General features: G+C 43.0%; 1 protein-coding gene across 4 annotated transcripts in view; it reads left to right on the forward strand.

Annotated features, from left to right (window-relative positions):
• The window catches only part of EFR3A (EFR3 homolog A), a 105,408-nt gene that overhangs the window by 73,129 nt on the left and 18,707 nt on the right, over positions 1–13,572 (forward strand). For 3 of the 4 annotated variants that reach the window (XR_007148686.1, XM_047842738.1, XM_047842739.1), the window contains 4 exons: positions 3,113–3,274; positions 4,156–4,287; positions 5,651–5,718; positions 6,688–6,815. Coding sequence is in view for 3 of the 4 variants with exons in the window: in XM_047842738.1 (XP_047698694.1) it covers positions 3,113–3,274; positions 4,156–4,287; positions 5,651–5,718; positions 6,688–6,815 (490 nt within the window). In the remaining variant the exon portion in view is untranslated. The remainder of the gene's footprint in view (positions 1–3,112; positions 3,275–4,155; positions 4,288–5,650; positions 5,719–6,687; positions 6,816–13,572) is intronic. The other variant, XM_047842740.1, reaches the window with a different exon arrangement.

Consider the following 13,572-nt stretch of genomic DNA (forward strand, 5'->3'; position numbering starts at 1 on the left):
GACCTGTGTCAAGCCCTCCTGCTCAGCATGGAGCCTGCTTCAGATTCTTTCTCTCCCTGTTTCCCCCACTTGCACTCTCTCTCTCTCTCTCTCTCTCTCTCTCTCGCTCGCTCTCGCTCGCTCTCGCTCGCTCTCTTGTTTTCTCCCTCTACCCGTTTCCCCCACTCACAGATGTGTATGCTCTTTCTAAAATAATTTAAAAAATGATTAATGAAATACCGTCACTGAATTAATGGGAGTAAAATGATTCTTTGTTTGGCTATGTTATATATGAAAAAGTGGTTAATAAATAGGGCAAAGGCATTAACTCTTTTCAGCTTTTACTTTTTCAGTATTTCTTTATATTATCCAGTTAATGGAAGAAGTTGTTTCTCATCACTGAAGAAATTTTAATCATGATAAATAGAATGAATTTTGAAAACTCATTGATAGTTAACTTTCAGGTTTTGACTTTATATAATGACATTAAGCAATCCTGGATTTGAGGACTGGATTCATTTTATTTTATCTAGTATGACAGTAACAGAAATACTCCTTTTCGTTGCTTAATTTTGCGAGCCAACCAGTTTGGAAGGGTCCAGTTGGACTGAAAGATTAGACTGTTATTCCATGTCTAAATTATTAAAAGTTTTGAATTTTTAAAGTTCTCTGGATTAGTTATCCTTCCATTTTATAATGCTAAATGACTGGCAAAGCGTTTGGTACTGTTAGTATGAGCCATTTCTTTCTGGTATATCGTGGTGTAATCTGTTCATTTTTGTCAAATTCAATTTTATTTTTATAACTGGACAGCCTTTTTCATTTACCTTCCAGTTTATTCTGTGAGTCCAAACGTTGCTTGGTTTCTTACGCAACTTTAACTGGCACCTTGTGGCGGTATCAGCAGAGGCCTAAAGGAAATAAAGTTGGGGCTGTCTAGTCAGGGGATGATGGCTCGCCCTCTGGATATCACTACCCAGCCCAAGACTGCTCCATCCCCGCGCCTTAGGGACATCTTAGGCTTTGGGTCTGTGTTTGGAAAACCGCGTCCCAGGCACGAAGCTTCACAGTTGACGTTGGGAGGCGCTGCTTCGCCTCTCATTTCCTGACGCGGCTGCGCTTCCGGGCACAGGGCACAAGGAAGAGCCGTCGCCGCTCAGTGTCTGGTGCCCAAAGCTCTGCTCCTGACCGAATGTCGCCACACGGGGGAGCTCTCGGGAACCGTGTCGGCGGTTCAGGGAATCCCGCGGAGGAAGAAAGTACGAGTTGTTTTGAAATGGAGCAGGTGCGGCACCGTCCGCTTGGCCCCACGGCGGAGGCGCGGCCGCGCCCGCCCCACCGCGGCCCCGTGTCTGCCTCGGCGGGAAATGCCTGTTCTTTCAGGAAAACGGACTCGTTGCCTTTCTTTCCCCCCCTTCACGGTTTGCCACCTACGTGTTCATCTGTAGCTCCCTGAACAATACAGTAGCAGGGTTTTGTGAGTTTTTGTATTTTGTATGAAAGGAAGCAGACCGTGGCACGTGTACTCTTCGGTCTCCTTTCGTTTAGCTCTGCTTGGGTAAATTTTGCTCACGTGCGTAGCCGCGTAGTGTTGCGGACCACGAGCACACCAAGTCACGCGTTCTGCCGCCGGGGACGTTTGAATGGTCCTTAGTTTGGGGCTGCCGCGAGTGTTACTGTACGCGCGGTGTGCTGTGGGCAGCCCGTTTCTCTGAGGCCCGTAGGAGAGGCCTTGCCAAGTAAGGGGTCGTGGGTTCTTCAGATTTGCTAGACCGTCCAGACCGCTTCGCGAAGTCCTCACGCTGATTTGCGCTCTGTTATCGTAGTACGTAATGTTCGATTTTCAAGTTGTCTAACATGATGGGTACGCAGGAGGTAGAAAACCACCTTGAATCGCTTAAGGAGCCCGGTATCTAAACTCCCACGTGTGCGAGCTGTAACGTCGATCGCGTTCGGGAGCCACAGGATTCCGGAGACGGTCGGGGAGGGCCCAGTACATACACCATTGTCACACGCCCGAGCATAGAACCATGTGAGAGAGCCAGACTCTGGACTCAGGAGACTGTGCTGGTCTCGCCCATCGGCTCTTTGCCCGACGTGAACAGCCAGACGAATCTGCTGAGAAACAAGTCCGGAGTGTTCAGGTCAAGTCCCTCCACGTCTGAAAGACTAAGCCCCTAGTGTTCTTAATCCCGGCTGCGTGTCAGAATCACCTGGGGAGCTCTGTGCTTCAAAAACAGCGAGGCTTGGGCTCCGTAACCGTAAATCGTATTGGGATGGGCAGCAGGGAGGGTAGAAACACAGTGGTCATTCCAGCCGCCCAGGGATTGTAGCTTCAGTTCGTGTGGAGAACCAGTGCAGCGAGTTGAGTTCATGACCACGCGGTGACTTTAAATGGGAAACACGCTCCTGTTTTTGTCAGCTCTCACTTAGCAGTTGGCCCCGTACCCAGGAATGCTTTGGATAGGGAAAGCTTCCGTATTCTGTATCAACTTACTTAGATTAGTTTGGTTTGGGGGGACCCTTTTGCAGTCCCTGGAGTGGGGTAACCTCTCCCTCGTTCGTATAGGGCTCTGGGCTGGCCTTTGGTCCCCCACGGTCCCTCCATCGTCCCTCCACGGTCCCTCCATGCCAGACTATAGCAGAACCTGCGGGTGCTCCTCCCTGACAGCCCCTAAGCCGCCTCACAGGAGGCTGCCTGTGAAGGCCAGGAGCCCGAGCGCATTTCCCCGGAGCCAGACGTTTTGTTTTCTTTTATCCTTGCCAAGGCTGCGTTGCAGAAGTCTCTCCCGTGATTCTGTCAGCCGTTTCACCTTTTTCCCAAATCAACCCATAAGTTGCTTTTGTCTTCTCAAATGATCACTAAAAGCATTTTCATTGTTTACACTAGAACTGTTTCCTACTTGCTGTTTTTATTTATGACTCATTCTTCAACTCTGATGTTAGCTTGTAGTTCGTTTGTTGGTATTGATAGTCGTAATACAATACGATCATCTGATTATCAGCTTCAGTTTCTCTTCCATGTTTAGTTATGTAACAAGAGCTACTGTGTACGTGGTTCTGGGCATGGGACACCTGTCTCTACTACACTTTAAGCAAAGTCATCTTTTTCCTCTGTCATTTCCCTTTTCAGAATGGGCAACAACTCTATCGGCACATATATTTGGGCTGTAAAGAGGAAGACAATGTTCAGAAAAACTATGAGCTACTTTATACTTCTCTTGCTCTTATCACTATTGAATTGGCCAATGAGGAAGTGGTCATTGATCTCATTCGATTAGCCATTGCTTTACAGGTATGCTTCCGTCATCTTTCATTGAAGAAAATTTTTCTTTATGAACTAGATACCATCTTTATAGTGGTGTTGCCTTTATCCAACGTCATTAATTTCATTTTTATTTTTTTAAGTTTATGTATTTATTCTGAGAGATGGAGGGAGAGGAGAAGGGGCAGAGAGAGAATCCCAAGTAGGCTTTGTGCTAACAGCGCAGAGCGCAACGCAGGGCTCGAACTCATGAACCGTGAGATCAGGGCCTGAACTAAAGTCAAGAGCCGGACACTTAACCGACTGAGCCCCCCAGGTGCCACAAGGACATGAAGTTTAAAAGGGAGGCGTCTACTTTTAAATCTAAAATACTCAAGGTTATGATCACATTCATTCTTTTAACAAATACTGAATGAGCATTAGTTGTGTGCTAATTTTGTTCAAAGCCATGGGAATACTGTGATGAAAGAACAGCACGGTCCCTCTGCCCATGCTCTCGGTCTGGCGGGGGAGAGGGTCAGTCCATAGCCGTTACGAATGTAGCTGTTTAATCGGAGTGTAAGCGTTATGTATTAAAAGGGCGGCATGTAATGGGAATACATATCAGATGTGTATTTTAATGTAAGATACATGTATGTGTATGTGTGCATACATATACACGTGTGTCTTTTTGTGTATTTCCTGCCCCCGACCCCAAAAGACTTTCCTAAGACAGAGCTATTTGAGAGATTTAACTCCTCTGTATATGGACATTTATTTTCCTTTTAGAATTCTTTAAAAAATAACTTCTTGTAAGGTGACATTTTTATCAGCACTCCAAACGACCTGCCGTTTTTCAGGATAGTCATAGAGAAAATGCTGGTGGAGCGTAAGACCTTGATCTGTCAGCCATGTTTGTTTTTTTATTAAAGGACAGTGCGATTATCAATGAGGATAATTTGTCCATGTTCCATCGCTGTGGAATCATGGCTCTGGTTGCGGCCTATCTCAACTTTGTAAGTCAGATGATAGCCGTCCCAGCGTTTTGCCAGCACGTCAGCAAGGTATCGTATTTAGGAAAGTTCTTCAACTTGATTTCTATATAAAAATGACTGATTTTCTTCCAGAGATGATGATTTTCGATTTTGATGATTGTGTGTCAAATTATAAAGATAATGCTGTGAAAACATGCATCGCTTTTTTAGTAGTGACTAATTGAAACTAAAACTACAGCTAGTGTTTATATTTTCTTTGGTGCCTGTTGTTTTATTAGAACTTTTTTGTGTGGTGGTCAAGTAGAATACGTGGTTTTCTTCTAGAATAAGTCATGTGAATTCTTACATAATTGTTTTCCCTTTAAACCATTATGAATCTTAGTATCGAAATTATTTTTTATTATACTGGTTTAGTTATTGTTTTAAGCCAGTCTGTTTGAGCCAGATTTCAGAGGTTGAATGTTCTTTTTTTATGTCTATTTTTGGGAGAGAAAGCATGTGCACATGCACAGGGAAGGGACAGAGACAGAGGATCCTAAGCAGGCTCTACACTGTCAGCAGAGAGCCCAGTGTGGGGCTCGAACTCACGTACCGTGAGAAGTCGGTCACTTAACCAGCTAAGCCACCCAGGTGTGCCTCCACAGGTTGAATTATTGGAGAAAACGTTCAACTATATTCAGCTTTTTTCAGCAGTACCTCATTTAATAGCTACTTGCACAATTTAATACATGTTTTCACTTACCTGGCAGAGAAAGTCCACTCTAATTTTTATTCTTTAAAGATATCGGTCAAGGAGAGCCTTATTTTTATAATATTAGAAGCACATCTCTCAGTCCACGCTAAAATGTAGGTGTTCAGTGCATTCTAAGAAAGAAAACATTGATTCGTTAAGCAATTGTTTGAGCTAATATTTGATGCCTGTCATGAGAGATACAGATGTTACAAAAGCAGATTGCCCCCTCCAAGTTGCCCCCAGTGGGGTGGAGGGGACAGATCCCAGAAGCGCATTGAGACCTCATGCACGGGCCCCAGAAGATGGCACAGGAGAGGGAGGGTGCTGAGGGCCGAGTGCTTGGTCCAGGGCAGTGGCATTTGAGAAAATAGGTGTTCTTATCCTGTTGTGGTAGGCTTAATCAAATGTAATATGTTCCTGTTGTTTTTTACTATGTGTATTATTTTATTCTCATGGTTTTGAGATCTCCTGAAGTTTTGAAATAATAAATGTGAAATAATTTGAAATAATTTGAGATAATAAATGTGAAAATAAAATGAGCATTTTGGGCTCTAAAATGTAGCTTAAATTCCAAAATAAAGTGCCGGTGTTTTTAATAAATGTTTAATTTCTCTGTTTTTAGTTTCCCGAATTTTCACAGCCAGGTTGTGAGGGGCGAGGTTTTCATTTTGTTTTGGTTTGTTTTTGGATATTTTTCAGGTGATTGAAATTCGAACTATGGAAGCTCCTTATTTTCTACCAGAGCATATTTTCAGAGAGAAGTGCATGTATGTTGATTCTCTACATTTTAAGGAAGGGGTACTACTGACTTAGAAACCAACCAATGGCGATTGTCAAGGATTACACTCCTGCTGGGATGGTTTCTGGTGGTTTATAACAGTCGTTTTGGATTTCTGTCATTTAACGCATCTGACTTCTTCCTTTGCTATAACAAAGTTCTCGTACATTATAAATGTAGACTCATGCACACATGGAGTCTATCCTTGGTGAAAAGCCTTACCTTGCCTTTTTTTTTAATATGGAGATATATCTCTAAAATATAACATGTTCTCATAGATAAATAAGCCAGCCTTTAAGTGAATGCAATACCCTGTTCGAGACCTTCAGTAAAAGGTAACGGTACTCGTCGCATGGTGGGAGAGAGAATGTTTTAAGGAGAATCAGTGTTATGCCCTGCATTCTCCCTTGCTCTTCAAATGGAAGATATATGTGAATAATACTTTATTCAAACTTGAGGCTGCCAAAGCAGTGCGATGCTGAAAGTGTTAGCATAAGATAGTAAACGGCAGTTTGAACAGAAAGTGAACCTGGATGCTCCTCTTGGGCAAGTGCTTCCTAGCATTTAGCATCGTAATACGTGCTTCACTCATCATCAGTGAGCTGCACTTCTGATTTTCTTCTCTCAGTTTTAATTAGCATGGAAGTTAAAGATGAATTGATTCCTTTTCATCATCTGCTGTGTGAAGACCCACAGAATAATTAAGGCTGACTTGCCCCATTGGGATGTTACTGGAGAAGGAATCCCAGCCGAATGCTTAACATATGGGACCACAGGCCGTGCGTTCTTATGGTCCAATTAGTCACCAAAATGACACCGATTTGTCTGTTACTAATTACAGTTTAAGTTGTGTTTATCGTTGTCTTTAGGCATTGATCTGGAGTGCTTGCGTGTTAACTTATTTGTGCTCAGTAATTTAAATAATTCTGCATGACTTTTGTTTTGATCACCCTGACAGGCTTCCGAAATCTTTAGAGAAGCATGACAAAAGTTTATGCTTTTTGACCAACAAGATCGCGGAGTCACTAGGCGGAAGCGGTTACAGTGTCGAGAGGTTGTCGGTACCGTATGTGCCGCAAGTAACAGGTAAAAGGGGAGGGCAGTTCGAACCCGACTCCGGTGATTACGTTTCAGTAACGTTTCCATGAACTCAGTTAGCAGGGTGCTTGCTTAAGAGGTTTCTCAAATGCTTAAGAGGTTTTATTTTCACTTTAGAATTTTGCGCTTGAAAACCTTTAGCCAATCTCTTAAAGCCCTGTGATTTTATCATGAGCAGTTTGAGGCCTCACGTGATTGTTACTATACTTAATACATCAGTGTCGTAAAGCAAATGGAAATCTTTCCTCATTAGCCCATGTTGTGTTTGGCTTATGGAAATTTACGTAACTTGTTTAACTAGTGATCTGTGCCTGTTGAGCTGAATGAATTAGGCAACTGTGGTTATTGGAAAGAGTGCAGACTGTTTGCTGTGGAAGAAACCTTCAGACGCTTTAATAGGTTTTCCTGTGTGTGCCGTATATTTCTTTCTGTTCCTCTCATTGCCTGAAATAATTCTTGTTTTGAAGGCAAAACTGCTGCATGGTATCTTGCATTTAATTTTTACCTTAAAAACGAAATCCAAGCATTTCTGTCCTACGCCTCCATTTTCATTTGATAATTGGATAAACATTCAGTTTTCTAGCACAACTAGTTCTTGCTTTGGAGATACCTCTCTTGTAGATGAGAACTGTTTGGTTTGAGTTAGGTAGCTCTCTGGATTAATCACTAAAAGTAGTACAATCTTGGTAACCAGCTGTCTTTTTTATAATGTGGATCCAAAATAGATACATTTATTACAAGGATATTTCATAATCCTCTGAGATGTTAATGAATGCTTTTGCATTTTCTTTTACATTCTGTACTGTAAAAGATTCTATACCTCATTCTGTAGTCCTTGCGGATATAAAAGTGCTAAGAATAAAACATCAGTACCGTTTTGTAATTCGAAAGATTTTTTTTTAAAGACTTTTAAAATATTTCATTCTTATAATTTGGATTTAGCTCTCTTTCCTTCAGACAAAAAACCTCACAAACCCAGGCACAAGCGCAAAGGTAAATCCAAGTGTCAGTTTGGCTTTTGCCCTTCCCTCCCCGTCCTCTAGGAAAATAGCTTCGTAAAATTTCCCTTGTAGAAAGGAGCCAGTGGCCTGTTCGTTTTATATGGTTATAAGTTCAGTTATTAAGTTTCCCTTCACCTTCCCAGTAGCCATAGTGTATTTTCACCCCCTGCTATTTCCTTTTACCATGTTCCTTTAACTCTGTAATGAGTAACAATTTTTAATGAAAACTATGGTGCTTTTTGGTTTTTTAACAGATGGTTTGCTCTCCCCCCTAACCCCCCAAGAGACATATTCTCTTTCTTAATGCCTTGCTATCATTCACTGGAGAATTCTGAATATATTTCAGTGTATACTTAATTATGTAACTGTATAGAAATCCCTCAGTATGAATAAGATTTTTTAATTTATAAAGATTTTGATAGTTTTTAAGAGAGAGGGAGACAGAGTGTGAGCAGGGGAGAGGCAGAGAGGGAGGCACAGGATCCGGAGCAGGCTCCAGGCTCTGAGCCGTCAGCACAGAGCCCGACCCGGGGCTCGAACTCACGAACCACAAGGTCATGACCTGAGCCAAAGTCAGACACAACGGACTGAGCCACCCAGGTGTCCTAAGACTTTGATAGTTTAGAAACAGTCTGTGGCACATACGTCCTGCCTTAGTGCAGAAAGAGTCCGAAGATGCAGGGATACCTTATTGTATGATCAATTGGTTATTAAAATTTCTTTGTGTTGTGTAACCATCTGATATTTATTTTTAAAAGTAGGGGATTTAAGAATAATACCTTCAGGGGCGCCTGGGTGGCGCAGTCGGTTAAGCGTCCGACTTCAGCCAGGTCACGATCTCGCGGTCCGTGAGTTCGAGCCCCGCGTCGGGCTCTGGGCTGATGGCTCGGAGCCTGGAGCCTGTTTCCGATTCTGTGTCTCCCTCTCTCTCTGCCCCTCCCCCGTTCATGCTCTGTCTCTCTCTGTCCCAAAAATAAATAAACGTTGAAAAAAAAAAATTAAAAAAAAAAAAAAAGAATAATACCTTCAATAGAACGCAAAACGTGTTTAGTTTCTTGTGTACCATGCGTGTATACCTGTCGTCATTAAAATATTAGCAGCTGTTTAGTGTGCATTAACTCCATGCCAGTCACTAAGATAAGTGCTTGTATTCATTTTCTCATTTAATCTTAAAAATGATGAAGAGGGTAGCATTATCTTTGTTTACAAATGAGAATAATGAGGTTGAAATGAAATAATTTGATGAGGTAACACCACTAGAATGCACTGCCTTGCCTATTCAGTTAGGTGCTTAATCTCTTGATTTTGCTAACTCTTTGCCACGTACATCAAGATTGTTCAGTCATCCCTATTGATCCAGATGGAGTTTTTCATGCATTCCACAAACCCTGACTGACTGCCTACTATATATCAAACATGGGGATTTTTGAAGATAGAGTGATATTAAGGATTAAAATCTAGTAGAGAAGGCAGACACATGATTGAAATGTAATGGCAACTGGTTTGAAAGAAAGAGGAATGGTCTGCCTAAAGTTTGTCGAACCATTGGTGACTGACATCTAGTAAGCGGTCAATGAACGTTAGGTAGTTACAGCATTTTTCTTCTATCTCAACCCAGAATTTGAGTGAATAGTGCATGTCTAGGCATGTGTGAAATGCTCCTCCAGGAGGGGTACAGTAATACCCCTCAGCTAGATCAATCAGAGGTGCCAGTGGCTGTAGTAAACTTGTCTAAATAAGTACCTATGAGTATTTACAGTTCTAGCTTCTGTGCAAACAGAAACAGGAATGAACGAGATAGGTAGAAGCCTCTACTTTCACAAAACTGATAGTCTTCCTCAACGGGGTTCTTCATCTTGGACCACAGAACACGGAAGAGGATTTGAATGATTCTTTTCTCAGTTTTCCCAAGATGGTGTTTTACCAGTTTTGTGCCACGTGCATAGGAAAGAAGCTAATTCATGATACAGTTTGTCCCCCAACAGGGTAAATAACTGGGCAGTCACAACAGACCTTAACGGCTCCGATCAGAGAAGTTCAGGGGTCCCAGGCAGCAGTGAGGAGAGCATTCGGTTCAGGTTTGATGGGCCAGCGATGTCTTCCACAGGGAGAAATTCCTAGGCTGAGCCTGAAGCGAGTGTTAGACACGTGTTTCCCGCAGAAGTGACAGCACGTATGAAAGAGTGGAGGGAGGCAAGAACATGGCTTTTTCAGGGAATTAGTATTAAATAAGTCTACTTGGACTGAATTGGCGGAATAGAGTTGGAAATTGTAGAACCAGGTCGACTAGTTTGCACTCTTCTGTGAGCAGTGGGGAGTCATTGAGTGATTGTCAACAGGGGTAGGCACTGTAGAAGTAAGTATTCCTCTGTTGTAGCTTAGCACAGTGGAGACGGAGCACCGTCTTTAGAATGCTCTGTATTAATCTCCAGGAGAGATGACAGAGTACAGCCGGGTGGGTGGCTTCTAGAAAAACGTACAAGAAAGAATTTGGAAGCAATCGATTAATATGGGGGGGCAAAGAGAAAGCCAAAGATTTTGTCGGGGTTTCTGCCTTGGACGCTTGGGTAGGTGGCGCCCCCCTGAGGGCAAGAGTGGAGCGAATTTGCTGCTTCATTTATTTTTGTCATTTGCTTTTGTTTTGGAGGGTTGGGTGATATGACTGAGTTTAAGCAAAGAAAGAAGAAACCATGCATTTCAGATGTAACTGCCTATGTGTAGTTTTGGGTCTTGGATGATAGAAGGAAGGAGTTTTTATTAACAAATGAATAGGAAAGAGTGGCTAGTTTTAGGGGACTGGCCTCTTGTCGAGTATCTTTGATGCCATTCCAGTCGGGGGCCCTGTAGTCGGAGTCAGGGCTGGGGTTTGGGTGGGAGTTCGGAGGTTGTAATGAGAATTTTGAAATTAGCGGAATAGGGGACGCTTGCAGGAGGCCCAGGGAGGAGGCCTTCTCGGGGTGAAGGAGTGAAGAGAAAAAGAGGATGCGGGCTTGGCTCTGCCTTCGCCACACGGCCTTGAGCTTGTCCACTCGTCTCTCATCTGTGAAGCAGGAACTGTAGCTGAGCCTTTTGGCTTAAATTGGTTAGATACATGAAAGCACTTTTAAAAACAACAAAATGCCACATAAACATTAGAATAGTATTAGTCGTTTTTCAATTTCTTCATTTTTTTAGTCGGGATTTTGAATTTTGTTAATTTGTCCTATTGATCAAAAGCATTTATAACACAAGAATACCTTTATCTGCGTTATCAAAACCTGTTGTATATCAATCAGTATATGCTTATAAAAGTATTTTCTCCTTTGGAGAAATAGTAGAGGTTCTGGTTTAAAATCTTTTTTAAAAAAGGGATTGTCTTCTGTATCACACTGACTTTTTATTCCATGGTGATAGTGACTTTTTAGTTGTGTTTATTCTGTAAATATGCATCAGCTCTAGATGGAATTTTGTGTTTTTTCTTTAGGGCCCGGAAAGTTATATCTGTATGAGCCGTATTGGCATTAAACTATGACACTTTGAATTTTGTGTAAATTACGTGTGAAATTTCATTTTGCCACAGGTAGATTTTTAATGGAATCTGAGTGGTATAGCAGCTCTAATTACATTTATGACTTAATATATACAGCGAAGTCAGTTCCTGTGTCTTACTTTTTTATAGAGCCATGGGAAATTACATTGAGAACAATTTCACGTAGTTCTGTGCCATTCTTGCATTCACACTGTCTCCTCTGTTTCTTAGCCATTTCAGTGCAGTTACGTACGTTATACACAGATAAACCAAGTGGCGGCAAAACATCACTGAAGGAAATTGGGCATAGCTCTAAGAATTGCTTCTAACATCCAAGTTCTAGTTAAAAACAAAAAGAAGAGATGATGATTACCACCGTGAGTAGCAGATCCAGGGTGCAGAGTAGCAGGCGGGATGGGAGAGTGGAGAGGGCACGGTGCCTGGGAGCGCCCCAGCCCCCTTTGAGGAAGGGAACCCTGGGTCTCTGCAAAGGGTGTATATATCAAGACACTGAGGTGGTGACAAGGCAGTTCTCTGGAGTCAGCAGAACAGTCCGTCCGAGAGGCTGCGGTGAGGTGGCATTTCACTAGGCTGGGGAAGGGTCAGGAGCAGATGCAGGTGGCCCATGGGGACGAACGAGGGCATCATCCTTGTCAGCTTCCATCCTGGGAACTTTGTGTATGAGATCTGATTACAGTTGGCACCTGTAAGCAGGTGACTGTGTAGGTCCAAAGAAAAAAGTTGTGAATATACAGCATTAGAGTTTCCCGTTACTTTTTTTTTTCTTCCCTTTAAAAATGTTTAATCTTCAATCCACTCCTTCTGGACTATGTTCTCATTGATTTTGCCTCTCAGTGATTCCTTTCCTGCGCCCATGCCTCTCTTCCCCCTTTATTTTTATCTTGGGCTTAAAGCTGACTCTTCCATACCATGTATCAGCCTATATATTTTAACCTGGAAATCCTTTTATGGGGTTCTCTGTGAGAAGCAGGTTGTTCCTCGTTGTGAGTTCTGAGGAGACCTTGACACTTGGCCAGCTTCGAGGGCAAAAGCAAGTCAGCCGTGACAGTGCCACTGATGCCATCGTGTTTGCTAATTTATATCTGCGTGGCAGATGCAAAGCACAGAGTCTGTCACTGAGCCCTGCTGTGGTTGATGAGAGAAGGTGTCTGTTTACACGTCTTAGTACAAGGCCCGGGAAGTGTTAGAAGGGCATTGACGACTGAAGGGTGATGGGGAAAGAGCAGTCGTAATGGATAGTAAATTTTTATGGGTAGAGGAAAGAGGGGTAAGTAGAAATAATTGGAGTAATATTTGATATTTTGAGGAAGTGATATTCAAGTAGGCCTTGAAAGACGAGAATTTGTATAGTGGTGAGGATATAAAGAAGGGCAGGTAAGAAAGTATTTCCAGTAGGGGTTTCTGTTTGTAGGGAGGTATGGAAGGTAGACAGGCCAAAGTATGCTCAGAGATGGGAGAATAGCACATTGAACTTGAACACTAGATAAATTAGGGGGCAGTTGAAGTTACTGCTGGTAAGCCCAGAACGGCTTTTTAATTCCTCAAGAGGCGGGTAGCTTGGCGGAGTGATGTGGTTAGTGTTTTAAGGAGCTAATGATGTGATGGTGACATACAGGGAACATTGCAGAAAGGGCTGCGATCGGTCAGGATGGACTGGGTCAGTGATTCTCAACTGAGGGTGATGTTGCCCATGCCAATGAATATTTGTGAGTCCCGGGGACATTTCTAGTTCTCACCACTGGGGCAAGGAGGGGTGGGGTAGCCCTACTGGCTTCTAGTGGGAGAAGCTGACATCGTGCAATACCCAGAAACCCCAGCCCGAGAATTATCTGGCCCAGAGTGTCAGCGCCAGCGCTGAACCCTGGCTAAGTTATGTTGTGGTAACAAACTTGTAGGGTCTTGGTGGTTTATAGTAAAGATGTGTTGCTCAGACTAACTGTGCGCGACTTCGTGATCCCATTCGGAATCCAAGCCGAATGGGGCAGCTGCTCTCTGGAGCACTGCTTCTACTGTATCGGCCAGAACTAGTTACATGGTCCCTCCAAACCACAGAGAAGCTGGAATTGCAGTCCTCCTGTCTGCCTACAAAGAGGGTGAACTACCACATGTGATTAACAGTGTTAATTACTACCGTGGAAAGCTCCCTTGGAGTAGAAAAGTAGTCGGTAAGAGAGAAACCAGTTTCTTCATCTCTGCCGGCCTTCATTTAGTTCTT

Source organism: Prionailurus viverrinus, chromosome F2 (genome assembly GCF_022837055.1).
Source record: "Prionailurus viverrinus isolate Anna chromosome F2, UM_Priviv_1.0, whole genome shotgun sequence".
Classification (NCBI taxonomy): domain Eukaryota; kingdom Metazoa; phylum Chordata; class Mammalia; order Carnivora; family Felidae; genus Prionailurus; species Prionailurus viverrinus.